Source organism: Parus major, chromosome Z (assembly GCF_001522545.3).
Source record: "Parus major isolate Abel chromosome Z, Parus_major1.1, whole genome shotgun sequence".
In the NCBI taxonomy this organism is placed as follows: Eukaryota; Metazoa; Chordata; class Aves; order Passeriformes; family Paridae; genus Parus; species Parus major.
In genome coordinates this window covers 63,744,034-63,759,299 of record NC_031799.1, presented here as the reverse complement: position 1 = coordinate 63,759,299, position 15,266 = coordinate 63,744,034, and the positions used below count along the sequence as shown (strand labels likewise).

Sequence of the window (15,266 nt, the reverse complement as noted above, 5' to 3'; positions counted from 1 at the left end):
GCACAGAAAACTACATCACCACCAACCATAGCCTGAAGTGTACCCTCAGATAACCTCAGATGTACATGCAGCTGTCTCTGAATTCCAATGAGTCAATCTCTATCAGAGTGCAATTCCTGGCGCAAGAGCAGCTATAATTTATTCTTTGTATTCTTTTCTGTGGCTATGTATTTCGACAGATACAACCAAGTTTTAAGGATTCTGGCCATTAATTGGTGGAAGGCAAATTCATGACTCTTATTCCATCACTCAGTTATGACCAGCTGGAGCAAACTGAAGTGTGTCAGAAGACTGAGGAGCATCCCCACATCCCATCTGCTGCAGAAAGCAACTTCTGTTTTGAGATATATGCTTTGCCAGCAGACAGTGAATTCGGATAATGCAGCAACTCTTCATGCAGTCCCAATGCTCCCTCTTTGTGGTGTTATCTCCTGTCTGTCACCACAAGTCCTGGGGGTGAGATTGTCTTCAGAGGGAGAGGGAATTCCCAAGGATCAGTGAGACAGGCAGAAGGCTGAGAGCAGCAACAGCAGTCAGTGGATGCTTGAGAATCTCTTGTGCTACTCAAGAATCCTGTTTTCTGTAAAAACCCCTAGTGAAGACATCCTGTCTAAGCCAGGTTGTAGTTTGATGGCAAGCAGCAGTCAAGAGCGGGTGAAAAGGATTATCTACAAGCTGTAGGTCCATCATTCATGCAGTGTATTGGAGAATTCCAAAGCTGGTTTATATCAAACCTAATGCACTACACTACAAAGACTTTGTTCACTAGGTACAGAAAGTTCCTTCAGTTAAAAATCAAAACCTAGGGCTCATATTACAGCATAATAAAATAACTTCCCTTTTCTCTAAAGACTGAATCATACTATAAATTTGTGAGAAAGACTAAATCATCTCTTTAGCTTTATAAATTCAAACCCATCATTATTGCAGTACACAATTACTACAGTATCTCTAATATTACAGTTTACAAAAGCACAAGTCTATGAATATTTATCAAAATAGTTTCCATCATTGGGCTTCTTTAATATAATGAGCATGTTGAGCATAATGAACATTACAACACAATGTATCCTACTTTGCTTATATTTACTTTTATATCTTTTTAAGGATACTACATGTATATAGAGGCATCTAATATGGTCTATGGACAGAGAGCATACCTAGTTTCAAGATCACTAAGAGGAACATCTGGAAAACAGTGCCTGACATTTTTCTATCATATGTATGGATCTGGGACTGGATTATTAAGTGTTTATCTAAAAAAGGAAGGAGATGATGAAGAGATACCGTTGTGGAGGAGGACAGGGGAACAAAGCATCTCATGGCTAAGGGGACTGATAGAATATGAAAGTGATACAAACTACCAGGTAAGAAAAACAAGCAAAAAACAGTCAAATTGGAATATTGACGCAAACTATGTACTAGAGTCAAAGTTTAGTATTGTTTAAAAGTAATAAACTAAAATGTTAAATGTAGGTGGCATTGAATGGACACATGAAGAACATGAAATAATGTAATTTTTTACAAATTAAGTTAGGGAGGGATTTATTAAAGATATGAATAGGTTGAGAGTAGGAAAATAGTTACCAATTTGATTTTTTTTTTAAGTAATTAAATGCTACTTTAAAGTATTTAAATCTAAACACCATCATTTTTTGTCAATAGTGGTAGGGCTTTTTCAAGATCATTTGTGCAATTTTCTTTCCTTCAGCTGTCTGTAGCCCTGTCCAGATTTGACACAGCCACTGAGCTGTGATGAAAAGGCAGCTTCTTGCAGGGTGTTTTTTCTAAGGAAGCAGCAAGGAGAAGGAATGATAAAGTCTGTCTAAGGAAAGGGGAAAACAAAAGGGAAAGGAGGAGGGAAGGGAGGTAGGAGAGGGTGTAAAGGGTATCCCTTGAATAGGTTGAATGGCTCTTTTGTTCAGTCCTTTCACCATTTGGATTCATGAAAATTTGTGTCTTACTTTACAGATTATTTTTGAGGCAATCCGCGGTGTGTCAATAAGAAGTGACACTGCTATTGATGATATTCTGTTCCAGACAGGACCTTGCTTGGGTAAGTTTCAACTTTGTAACAGACAACTGAAATTCACAGTGCTTCTTTGCAGGTGGGTGATTCTTCCCTCTAGTCCCCATTTGAATTTAGTATCAGGCTGCTGGGTTAGTGCTGAACTTTTACTCTCTAATAGGATGTGAGATCATTCTCAGAATCTCAACTAGTAAAGTGACTATGCACTTCCACATGACCAGTCCCATTTAAATCCAGCATGCTAATTAAATTCTGCTGTAACTATTCTTATGTATGACAAAAATAAAAAAAATAACAGTATTTCTTCATTCATTGTATTCCAGAAGTGGAAGAAATTCAATTCTCATCAGGCTATCCTGACAGCTTAAACGAAATTGAGTATTAAATACAGCCTGCTGGAAGGAATGGAGCACACTGAAGATTTGTATGTGAGAAACTGCAAGAACCACCTGTTTTAAAATATACTTAAATACTGGACTGGTTTGAATACACACCAATACATAGGAAGAACTCGGAGCAATCATGTTCCTCGCCTTTTAAATGAAATTATTGACTCAGGGCTTCTTAGACCATAATTTTTTTACATTATTTCCTCTTTTGCATGGTATCAGTTATTTCATAAAGGCTTCCCATTTTGCACAGATCATTCATTTTTTTAATGTTTCTAGTATATAAGTAAAAAGAGGAAATTCATGTTGCACAATTGAAGTCCAATATTGTGTTATCTTAAATCTGCATTCAGTGAATGTTTTGTGTTGGGGATAGAATGGATTTTTGTTAAGAAAATTTTAAATGTTTTGAAATAACAAAGACAATAGTGTTAGCTACTAGTATTATCCTACAGGTTAAGTGCAATTATTCACAATGACAAGTCTCTCTGGGACACTTAATCCTCTGCTGACAATTCTTTGTGACAGTGTATTATTTTACTATAACAAATATATTTGTCAATAACAAACTCACTTCTAGTGTTCAATATAATTCAGCATAAGATGCTGGCCTGTGGAATTATATGAAATTAAACACTTTAAAGCCATATGTTTTCTGGGATGAGAGTCTTGTTGTCTGTTTTTTATTAAGTAAGTTTGTACACTCACAGCGAATGCACTTACATTTTGCCCAGCCACAGATGTCTTGCATTTATATTACTAGGAAACTGAATCCACACATCTTGTTATTTCTTAAGATTTTATGTATTTGTGTGTAAGGATTTTTTTAAAATTACTATAACTTCCTAATAAAATGTAACTTGAAATATCATCTTATTGCTGTGCTCTAGATTTCTGTCTTGGTTTGAAAGACAGCTTCCTGCTAAGGAAGGCAGGGACTTCCCTTGGAATAGAAAATGTAACCCAGTTCCCTCCAAATTATTTTAACTTTGAAATTAAGGGGCTCTCAGGCAAAGATGTGAGACTAGGAATAGCAGTTCTTTACTGGTGTGTGTAACAAAGCAAACAAACAACAGCAGCTCTGGCACTCACACCAAACAGAGCCCGCGGGCGCGCTCCCCTCGCTGCAGATCCGGGCACGGCCGGCAGGGGGCGCTGCTGCTCCCGGTGGGCGGGGCGGGGGTTCCGCCTCGCCGGCAGGGGGCGCTGTGCCGCGAGCTGGGGCCGCACGCGGTAATGGCGGCTCAGCCCCGACGGGAAGGGATGAGAGATGGGCTTCGCTGCACAAAGCCCGGGGCAGCCGGGCCCGGTGCTCGGCAGCACGTACGGAAACAACAAGCAGGGCCGGCAGGAATGAGCAAAAATCCCGCGGTGGTAGCAAGATGTATCAGAAGCTCCGGAGCTGTGGCTGGAACCGCGGGATGTCTCGGCAAGCAGGAGGTGGGGGCCACAGTGCAGCGAAAGCTCGGAGCAGCGCCGTAGAGCAACGGGGGTGGAATAGCGGCAGCCCAGTTCCCAGCAGGGCAGAAAGGGGCGAGAGAGTACCAGACTGGGCTACGGTGGTGACAACGAATCCTTCTCGCATTAGGCAACAGCCCACCTGTCCTCCTCCGAAATCCAAAGCGAGAGCTCTAGCAGCTTCCCTACCCGTCTTTTTTCCTCTTCAAATCTTCAGGTATCTCCTCCCCTCTCCCCTGAGTTTGGCCACCCTTTTGGTGTTCTTAAGAACCCCTAAGTACACAATAGTTAGTTTCCTAGCAAGTTATGGGAAAAGAATCTGTAAGTACAAAAGAAAGAAACCCAACTCCCAGTAAAGTGTATGCTTTGGTATCAATATTCAGCTCAAATTATCTAAGCAGAAAACAAGTGAAGATGAAGCAGGTAAAATAATCGGGCTTAGTGGTTCTCGGTATGTAAGTGAAACGAAGCATGAAGTACAACTGTTATGCTCCTATCTCTAAAAATTTATGCAACTCTGCCTCATTCCATCAAAATAATCAGATTTAAACTGATAGAATAAAAACCAAAGTGAAGGACTCTAACCTGCTCTCCACTAAGTGATTTCTAGGGATCTCACTGCCAAAAAAAAAAAAAAAAAAAAAAAAAAAAAAAAAGGCAAAAAAAGGGTGGGGGGAACCATTGAAAAACCACCTAAGTTCTTCTTTAAGTAGGGAACATCACCTTTCCAGTAATTTTTGCTGCTGGAATTAAAGCACAGAGGGAAAATTTGAAAGGTGGCTTTCATTTACCTCAGTGTCTGATAAATATCAGTTTATAGAATAGGAAATTCGAGAATAGTGGAAGAATGTCTACAAAACATTTGAAAACTGGGTACAGTGTATTAAGGTTTCTCCACTGGCAAAATTCAGTTTTATGGTGAGATAAAAAAATATTCTGTCAGCTCTGTCCAAATGGGAATCCTTCTTGCAACTAATTTCTGTCCTGGATCCATATTTATTTACTATTTTTTTCTTTTCTTCACTACTGCAGTAGCTGTACCAGAACCACAGTAGGGCAAAGAACAGTTCTGACTTGCCGTACCAGGCCTGTTTAATGTCTAAAAATTTCTTCAAAAGCTAGTGAAGAACTTACAAGTAATTGCTTTGATCCCAGTTGTGTCACAATATGTAAAATTGAAATGAAAAAGAAACCTCAAAAATATATATTTTCAAGCTATAATCCCCCAAGCAGTAATGGGTTTATATTTGATTGCTGTAAATTTAGCTTTGTGCTGGATTGGAACTCGGCTTGTCCTGAGATCAGTGGAAAGCCCTTTTATTGACCTCATGTTTAATACTGTTCTCATGTTTAATGTTGTTTTTATTCTTTAACTATTGTCCCATTAGTTTTCATTTTATCATCATCCTTATTCATTTCCAAACAAATGCAAATTCAGTTCTCATTTACATCTATAGAAATCCAGAATGACAACTGTTACAAAATGTCACTGTTACTCTGTTTCTATAGGTATTCTGACTATGGTGTCACACCAAAATAAACCTAATATAAACTTATCTTTACAGTCATGAAGATTCACAAAGACAGCTCAAGCCAAGCACTAAAAGACCTGGCGTTTTATCCACCTGGATGTGAGCAGCACATTTGCCACCGTGACTGCCCTCACTCAGGAAACCCACTGCTGGACCCAAAGGCTGGAGGGAGCACACTTCTGCAATGTGACAGACACACTGAGTCCTTTTCTACCCCTCACGTTTAGAGGAAGAGAAGACCTGACTCTCATCCCACCTCAACGTAAAGAAGTTCTGATATTGAGGAAGAACTTCCTGAGTTTTAGTTTGTGGCCATTGCTCCTCGTTCTGTCGCTAGGCACTGAAGAGCCTAGCACTATCTGCTTGGCAACCTCCTTTGAAATAGCTGTGTGCATTAATGAGATTCCCTCTCAGTCTTCCCCAAACTAAACACGCCCGGCTGCTCATAATGCTGTAACCGTATGCAGGAAATGCATTGGTAAATGGAACGCGCGGGCAGCTCTAACAGCCCGGCCCGGCCCGGCGCCATGCACGGCGCTGCCGCCGCGGCTGCCTCAGCAACAACAGCCGCAACGCCGCAGCCTGCCCCGCCCCACCAGCCAATGGGCGCCGGCGCCGCGCGCTTCACGCCAATGAGAAGTTTCAGGGCGGCTCAGTCCCGCCCCCCGGGCAGCGAGCGCGCGGCGCGGGCCCGGCCGCAAGGGAGACGGGGGGTGGGGGGGGCTGGGAGGAAGATGGCGGCGGCTCGGGAGAAGGGGAAAGCTGTTGGGAAGGTTGTGAAGTCTGGTGAGTCCCAGTTCGTTCTGGGCTCCATCGTCAGGATCTTCATGGAGAACTTTCTGTGAGTAAGCGGGGGGGGCATTTCTCTTCCCTCGAGCGGCTGCGGCCTGCCCCTTCCGCCGCGCCGCAGAAGGGCCGAAGCACCGGCGCGGGTACCGGGGGCTGCGTGGGCTGGAGGAGGGAGTGCGGGAAGCGGTGTTCCCTGTAAGGTGGTGTCTTGCTCGGAGTGGGGAGCTGGGAGACACCGCTGTGTGGGTTACGAGTCCCCAGGGTTGTTAGCGCAGTGTCACTTCCCGGAGGGCGCGTTCCCCGGTGCCGGCCAACCTTCCCCATAGGTGATGGCTCCTGTCGGCCGTGCAGCCTCTGTGTGCCCTTTGTCTCACAGGCAGCTGGCTGCCAAGCAGTGGGGCAGGGAAGAGTACAGAAGATGCTCGAGGGGCAGTGGGGATAGGCCTTGAGACTCATTAGGATAAGTGTAGTCTTTGCACGTTTTTTTTCCAGCTGCTGTGTACTGAGTAACATTATTTTTGGATGTATTGTGGTTACCAGCAGAAGTTGTCGGGCCATTTTCTTACGGCTCCATGCTAGCCTTGAAAATCTTCAGTAGGGTAGTGCATGGGTCACGTGTGAGATGTTAGTTGAATCTTCAGAAACGGTAGTTTAAATTATTATTGAGAGTTCAGATACCGTCTCTTCCACAAGTACATCGTTTATAGTATTGTGTAGTCATTAACTGTTTTGTACTCAGCTTTTGGTGGTAGTGTTTCAGCCCTCCGTGTTTGGCACAGTGCAGAAATAGAGCATCAAATGATTCTGTATAAATTTAGGGTGTTAACTTGGTATGAATTTGCATGGGTAGATTTGATCGCTTCCCATAGTTATTATTGCAGTAGGCATGCTGGATGCACATGATAAAAGATGTCTAATGCAGTTAGAAAAAACAGCAAACACTGGGAATGGGCTGATACGGCAACTCAAGAAAGCTACTACATGATCAGTTTTCTGTCTTCTTTTTGATGCATAAGACAAAATGATACCCTAGTAAGTTCAATTAAAAAGCTATCATCATATTGCTGGATTTCATTCTTCATAGTCCCTGATTGAAAAAAAGTTCTAGTGAGTACTCTGGCTGGTAGGAATGTATTTCATGGTGTTTCAGTGAAATACTAGTTTTCACTCTTGAGACTTTCTTACAAAACAGTATTTCACGATTGAGTCTAGATGAGGCAATTATATGTTTAATAGAATCTTGAAATGTTTCTAAGCACGTTCCTTTTTTTAAAGGTAATACAGTGTTTTAAAGTTGAGAAACGTGCTGTGTTTTCCAGAACGTACACTCTCTGTGAAGTACGTCCAGGGCCCAATCTGAATGTGGTTCTAGGTGCTAATGGCACCGGCAAGTCAAGCATTGTTTGTGCCATCTGCCTGGGACTGGCTGGAAAACCGTCTTTCCTAGGGCGAGCTGATAAGGTAATTATGAGCTTTTGTGATTTTCATAATTAAGCTGAATTTCATTTGGAGTGCTGTTCAGCAGAGGATAGGGGGAAAGGATGTATTCCTTGATTTGCTTTACTTTTATAAAAAGTAAGACATCTGAATTGAAGAGTAAACCTGGTCCAGAGACAAAGGGAGGTTGTCTTAATTAACTGCTTGCTGTCTTGTATAAATTATGAAATGGAAATACCTAAATTGTAGTGCAACCTGAGTGGACTAGATGTTTTATTTGAAGATAGCTAAGCATCCATAGTGGGGTAGAAAAATGCCATTTAATGGCCTAAACATTTGATAAGAGGTACCAACTAAAGGAGAAACCAGCAAAGTCTAAAATAAATTCCAAAATACATAGTGCATTTAGAAATAATGTACTCCTAATGTGTCCTGAAAGTTCAGCTGAAAGCATGGAGGCACTGGTCTTTGATTTAAGTGGAATTCGGATTGCTCTACTTTCATTTTTTACTGCCAAGATAACATGCATTGCTGGTGTAGTAGGAAGTTTATATTTTGAAATTTTAAATTTTTTACACTTGCTTTCTTGGATATTTTCATTGAAAACAATTTCTCTAAGTAGGTTTGGAACAATGAATCTGGGTGCCTAAATGTTTGTACATATTCTCTTGTAGCCTCTCAGTCATAAGCAAATGTGAATATGGGAATTGGCTGCATGGCAGTACTATGTGTTGGTATTTATCTATACTATTTGTGATTTATTTTCATACTATTAGTTCTAGTACAGATATTTGGCAGTGCCTTTTCACTTGTCTTTGTTCCCCAAATTCACGAGAATTTCTTCCTTTGCATCTGCTATTCTAATCAGTTATCAGGAGGCTGAAGTTGATCAGAAATTGTGGAGGAGGTTCTAATGCTGCTGCTGGAAGATAGTAGTGTCTTCCGTTATTTTCAGTTAGTGCTTTATTTTGCTTTTAATCATAAGTTTTCAATAAAATATGCTGTTACAGCAGCTCCATTATACAAATGTGTATTGTTTTAAGATAATACATTTTATTTCGGATTAACAACTTGTAAATTAATTTTGTAGATCGGTCTCTTTGTGAAGCAAGGGTGCATGAAAGGCGTAGTGGAAATTGAACTGTAAGTAGTAGAATTATTTCCTTGTGCACTTTTAATGGATTATTTCCCCATACAGTCATTCACAAAGTTGTGAGAAAAAAAAATGGTGTACAGAGGTCTGTCTTTAAGCTGGTGCTTTAATTTGTCCTTTTTTAATTCCCCCAGGCTTCAGAACATAAAGTTCAAATAATTGTCACACAAGAAATAAGCAGATGATAGGCTACTTTCTGAAGCATTTCACCTTTCTGTCTTGATGTACAAAAAATGCATAGATGAAGATAGTTCTATATGGTGTGTTTAGCTTTTGATTGCATATAAGATTCAGATGGCTTAAATTTAGTCAGTACTACCATTACTATCATCACTATGTAGTGGTTGAAATTCTTTTCATTGAAAAAAAAAAGACAAAAGTCCAAGTTTTAAAACAGACTGATCTGCCTTCACTTTCTTATACTAATACTGCTGGTAGGAGGGGCTTGCTTGCATTCTCACTGAAGACGTCCCATACTGATAGAAAAGAAGTAAAAAAAGAAATTGACTAATTCTGTGTAATGCAGGCTTGCAAGTTGCAAAGCTGTTCCAAAACTGAGCAACTGGAAATCATTTGGACTGTGAAATTCCATTAGTAGTTTCTGTGTAGGGCAATATTACACATTTCCTTTTTTGTGGATGCTATGGCACAGGGAATTTTAATAAGCCTTAGCCTGAATGCAACAAGAAATAGTCAGTTGATTCATAGTCTGTGTTACTCTGTATAACAATTGGCCACCCTGATCAGATTCCCTAAGAATATTTGAGGAAATTTTATTGAGGAAAAAAAAATACCAATGTCGTGGAAAAAGTCCTGTCCATTTTTGTTATTGTGGGGGTCATCAAGACTTTCGTCAGAGACTGGACAAGCAATATGTTCAGGAGATAGGATGTCATTCAGGTCGATGCTGTGGTTGTTTTTACATAAATATATTCTGATGTTACTTGAAGGTCTGGAAAGAATCTTGCAGTGTGTGAACATTTAGCATTTCATGGCTCATTAAACTTAGCATGTCATGGTTGCAGTGTAGTTGAGTCCTTTGTCTGATTGGTAGAAAATATTGCAATGCAATATCTAGGATAGGAGGTCAGTGATGCAGAAGATTGCTTTCTTTGGGAGGAACTAAAAAATGAAGTGCTGTGGATGTGTATTACCTTTGTTGAATTTGGTCCTTGAAATGTGGCCAAGTTATTATAATCTGTAAAATATTATAAATAAAATATGTAAATATGTAAAATATGTAAAGTAAAAATATGTTAATTTAATGAAAGGAGCGTGGCTTTGGAAGTATTTTGAAGGAAGTCTCATAAATTAAAATGAAGTGATGCAGGAAGTAATAATTCAGTAATCAAGAAATAGGATCATATCCCTCTGGCGTTTACTCCAAACACCAGCAGCATATGTTTACTCACTTCTGCACTGACCCCTGTTCTTAAAAGTCCTGAAGTACATGGCCACTCTACAAGCCTATATTCTCCATCCTTAGCAGTGTGCTTAACAGGTACTAGACAATTTCTGAATTAAAATGGTAAACCACAATTCCAGGAGTCTGACATAATTTTTATTGCTGCATCTTCACTAGACTTAATTTTTGAAAATACATATTGAGCTAGAAAACGAAATGAAAACTAGTGTATCTTTAGTGTTTTTTAAAAGCAGAAAATGAAAATAAATTAGTATTTTTTGTGTTGTATGCTATTTTTTTTCCTCAAATGGAATATATACAGCTTACTGATGTATTTTTGTGCACTAATATTTGGAGATGTACTACACCTCCTTCATACCAATTTTAAAACTTAATTTTAACAATTAAGTTAAAATTCTAAGTTTTAAATTAAGTTTAAAACTTAATTTTAACAATTAAAAACCACATTTTTAACAACTTGTGTTTCATGCATTCAGCATGAGCATCTCATTTGTATAAGTAACTTCCAAGTAAAGATTTGCATATATTCTTTATGTCTCTCATGTGAGTTTAATTCATCGTTGAAGTACTGTATGTTTCCTGTATAATGAAAATGAGAATCTGATGCTATTGTCCAGTTAACTTAGATTAAATATTTAGCTACCTATAAACTCTGATAATACTTTGACACTTGGTAACCTTTGAAAGTGTAAAACTTTTCAAGTATTCTTGAAAGTGTAAACACTTCTTTCTATTAATCAGGTTTAAGTCACCAGACAATATTACTATCACACGAGAGATTTATGTGGTGAGCAATACATCAGTGTGGTTTATCAACAGAAAACCAGTAACCCTGAAAACAGTAGAAGAACAGATTGCAGCCTTAAACATCCAGGTGGACAATTTATGCCAGTTTCTTCCTCAGGTATGAATTAAGTTTGAAAGATAGTGGGTGCAAATGGAGTACTTTGCTTTGAGAGGATTTTGTTGCTGCTTAGCATTAGCAGCGTTTCAGCTAGCTCAGTGGGACAGCACAAAGAACAAGAAGAATGAGGCAGCCATGCTGGTGTGATGGTGAAAAGAGGAGCTGTATGACCTTTAAGCTCTCTAACTGGACAATTTTGTACCTGTTGACTCTGAAAGGAAAGATGCTGATGTTCCCTGGCTTGGTTTGCAAGTAGCAGCACTTGCTAATAGGGCCTTTCTGGTAGCGTCAGAAGTTTGTTGAACATAGGGCTTAAAGATGTATGGGATTGAATTATGTAACAGTAGAATTATCCTAATGGATAATAAGCCTTAAAGGAGAGAGAATATTAAAGAATACTGCTGGCAGTTTCTGTATTTGAATGCATGTTTGAGGAGGTCAGGATTTGATGCAGTGCTGGATATTTTCCCCAGCCAGCTCCCTGCACCAAGCCCAGAGTGGGCTGCTCCTAGAAAGCAGGGCAGCTTAGGGCTGATGCTCTACAGCACTGGCTGTCCAGCATCAAGGGCAGGAGCAAGGACGAGGGAGAGGTCTTCCCTGTAGCTTCCAAAAGGGATTTATTCTCTTGAAGGTTCCAGGGAAGAAAGACAAAAGATACAGGGGGTACAGCAACTTATATATGGGGGAGGAGCAAGGGGAGTGTACAAATAATAAACCAATAGGGAAGAATTAGGGGAGGAGCACAAGGTAGGGTTACATAATACATAAACCAGTGGGGAACAAAAGGGGAGGAGAGTGGGACACATGTTCCTTCCCAGTTCATATGGAGTATCAGGAATGGTAGTAAATAGAAACCTTATCAGAGCCTAGCCATTGGGTTATTGTTGAGTTCAAGAAGACATGCAGAGGAGCATTAAATTTAGAAAGCTAATACTGCAGAAACAAAAATAGGCCAGGTGTTTGATGGTTCATTTTCACTTGCATACAGTATTTGTTCAGAACTTCCAGCATACTTTGGTAATGTAACTTCGTATTTAAAAGAGCTTTTTCTCTTTAGTACTTAAGTGTCAGTTCAATCAATATTAGTGTTGATAGTTCCAGTTTATTCTGGTTCTCCCAGTATATCAACAGCAAGCACATTTCTTGCGTCAGTCTCAGTTTTGAGCTCTTCTTCTGCCATCAGCAGCAAGACTTCCTAGTACCCTTGGCTGCCAGCTTTAATAATAACTTCTGTGTGGCTTAACTTCTGAGTAATAGTATTTATACTGCAAAAGATTTATACTGCGAGGTCGCTTCAGCAGCCTGAGAACAAATGCTCTGAAAGGTTTGGTTGCTATTCCATGAGATGGTCATTAACTATGACAGAGTTATTTAGCATAGAACTTTTACATCAGGTGATGTTTGTGAGAAGTATGTTTCGGTGTATAAATCTTGTATTGCACTGTTTCAGCTAATTTCTAATTATAATTTTTATTGTTTTATATAATTTTAACTATTATTATATACTTTATTATTAATAACTATAATTTTATAATATTATTAACATTTATTAATATAACTCCATTAATGTAGTTATTCTAATTTTTATTTTAATATATAGTTATTTACATTTTTAATAATTTTTTTAACTTTTAAAAATTTTGTAGGACAAAGTTGGAGAATTTACAAAACTGAGTAAGACTGAGTTGCTTGAAGCCACAGAAAAATCCATTGGTCCTCCGGAAATGTACCAGTTTCATTGTGAACTGAAAAATTTCAGAGAAAAGGAAAGAGAACTAGAGGTAAATACACTCTTTAGAGAGCAAGGAATATAGGAAAAGTGAAATAAATTTTACCCTGACATGTTACAGAATTAGAAAGTGGTATTTATTTACAAAGTCTGTGCTAAGTTGATTTTACCAAGTAATGCTTGTCTTTTCTCAGAACTCATTCACTCTGACTCAGTCACATGCTTGTGTGTGAATGGTCCAGACCCAAAAGATGAGGCATGTCTGTCGTCAAATACTCCTTGCTTCTCTCTAGGCAACAACTTCCATAGACAGATCTTTTATGTCTTTTAAAAGTTATTGGCTAATGACCAAACATGGTCCTGTGCTTTAGTGTTGCTCACTTCCTTGAAAATGAAGAGACAGACTTCGGAAAGGAAAAGGACCAATGTTCTGGGAACAAAGTCTGTCCTTAGCCATACAGCCATTCTTTTAATCCTTTGTTTGTCTCTTCTGTCTTTTTGGATGGTTCCCCTCTACTTACTGCTGTACTAAATTGTCTCCTCTAGTATTAAATTTCTGCTTTAATGTACAAGCGAGATGTAGACTATTTTCTGAGAACTATTTAGGTACTGTAAAACATGAAAATACATATTACAGAATTTGTGCAGAGAAAAAACCACCTCACTGGAGAAAATGAAACAGAGGGTTGAACGGTACAAGCAAGATGTTGAAAGATACCATGAATGCAAGCGCCATGTAGATTTAATAGAGATGCTTGAGAGGAAAAGGCCATGGGTGGTAAGTTTAATTTCCAGTGTTTTTCTCACTTAACCCATTTTCTGTAAGACTGTGAAATTAAAAGTAGGCCAAAAGTTGCTTTAGAAGAAGTGTGACCAGAATAATTTGAATATCTTTACAGTTGTACAGTTCAAATAGGCCAGGTCTTGAAATTCTGTAGCTTCCAGGTGGTCTTTATGTAACAATATTATTATCATTGTCATTATCATTATTTATTACTGTTGTTGCAATAATAAACTCCTAGGCTTGGAATTAGCTAGGCCTGTGTTCTGAACTGGGGACTTTCTTTAGTGCATACAAAGTCAAATAGCATTCCGTTCCTCTGTCCCCCTGTATACATGAATCTGCTCCTCTCTCTGGTCCTCTGAATATCTTTTTTTTTTTTTGTCAACCCTTCACAGTCCTGGAACATATTGTTGTCTTATGTTTCTTTGGGGGTGGGGGGCTGGGGAATGGTTCCCCTTATTTTTTTATCCTTCCTTTTTTAATGTTTTTTCTCTCCAGAGTATAACATACATGCACAAATCACTTAAAATGACTCCTTCAGCTTAAACTACATTCTCTACAAAAATTCCTACCTTCTCAGAGTGGAGGTTCTTGGTCACCATACTGCTTACCATCTCTTTTCTCTCATGAATATATCTTCAGTTAAACTTCGTAGATAGCAATGGCTTTGGTATTTGTGATGTGTGGTGGAGTTTTTGTTTCCAGAAAGTGTTTCACTCTGTCCCCTTGGTTTACTTCAGCAGTGGTTGTGTCTGTTACTTGCTATGACAACTTGTCCAGCTCCTTTCCTTTCCTTTTATTTTCTTTCTCCTGAAATTGTGGTTATTTGTTCCTTAGCTTTTAGACTCTTACCTAAGTAGTCTCAAACTATGAATTGAGTGGGGTAAGGAATTTTTCCATAATCCCAGATGTACTTAGAGACAAGGTAGTTGCAGACAAATGGGTTGTTTCTTCTTCTAGTTGAATTTTATATTATTTAGGGTGTCCTTGTTTACTTTGGGTGGAATGATCTCTGCAATTCCTGGTCATTGGAACTAGGAACAGTATTACTTACGTGGTTGCTCTAATACTAGTTTCTGAAAGAGATTTTTTTTCTAAAACTCATGAGGCGTTAAATAAACTGGAATAGAACGCAAAAGTTTTTTATTGTTTTACTTTCAACTGCTCCAAGGAATATGAAAATGTTCGTGAACAGCATGAAGAAGTGAAACAAAACCGAAACCAAGTTAAGAAAGAACTGAAGTGTCTGAAAGAAATGCATGCCCCATGGACAAAAAAAATCCAAGAAGCTGAAGAAAATTTAAAGAATCTGGATATGAAAACCAGAGATAATGTAGGTATTGAAGTTCTTGTTTAACATAGGTAGTACTTCAGGTGTTCTGTGTTCAGCTTTGTAAAATGTGAAGTAATAACCTCTTTTTTTCTAGTGTGTCATAATGATGTTTCAGCAGAAATTTTCCTGAAGCACCTGTGCCTTTGGTTCTCAGTGCCTTTTCCATGTCTGTTCAGGGAATACATTCCTTAGTAAGCCTTCACTAGCAATTCTTCAGTCTTCTCTTGGTTTTGTAAAAGGAAATCTTAAAAATTCTCCTCATTGTACATCAAAAATCTTCTGGGATATAATGTTAATAGTTTC

The 15,266-nt window shown here is 39.0% G+C and overlaps 2 protein-coding genes across 5 annotated transcripts in view; both read left to right on the top strand.

Moving 5' to 3' along the window:
• Positions 1 to 3,289, top strand: part of MAMDC2 (MAM domain containing 2) — a 57,373-nt gene extending 54,084 nt beyond the window's left edge. Inside the window, exons 12-14 of one of the 2 annotated variants that reach the window (XM_015615356.3) lie at positions 1,108 to 1,367; positions 1,972 to 2,056; positions 2,353 to 3,289. In XM_015615356.3, coding sequence (XP_015470842.1) covers positions 1,108 to 1,367; positions 1,972 to 2,056; positions 2,353 to 2,414 — 407 coding nt within the window. In that variant the 3' untranslated portion in view covers positions 2,415 to 3,289. Of the gene's footprint in view, positions 1 to 1,107; positions 1,368 to 1,971; positions 2,057 to 2,352 lie in introns of those variants that run through there. The other variant, XM_033511320.1, reaches the window with a different exon arrangement.
• Positions 3,290 to 6,122: 2,833 nt separating this feature from the next.
• Positions 6,123 to 15,266, top strand: part of SMC5 (structural maintenance of chromosomes 5) — a 39,783-nt gene continuing 30,639 nt past the window's right edge. For 2 of the 3 annotated variants that reach the window (XM_033520664.1, XM_015652884.3), the window contains exons 1-7: positions 6,123 to 6,249; positions 7,517 to 7,658; positions 8,725 to 8,777; positions 10,955 to 11,117; positions 12,764 to 12,898; positions 13,484 to 13,624; positions 14,802 to 14,963. In XM_033520664.1, coding sequence (XP_033376555.1) covers positions 6,143 to 6,249; positions 7,517 to 7,658; positions 8,725 to 8,777; positions 10,955 to 11,117; positions 12,764 to 12,898; positions 13,484 to 13,624; positions 14,802 to 14,963 — 903 coding nt within the window. In that variant the 5' untranslated portion in view covers positions 6,123 to 6,142. The remainder of the gene's footprint in view (positions 6,250 to 7,516; positions 7,659 to 8,724; positions 8,778 to 10,954; positions 11,118 to 12,763; positions 12,899 to 13,483; positions 13,625 to 14,801; positions 14,964 to 15,266) is intronic. The other variant, XM_015652885.3, reaches the window with a different exon arrangement.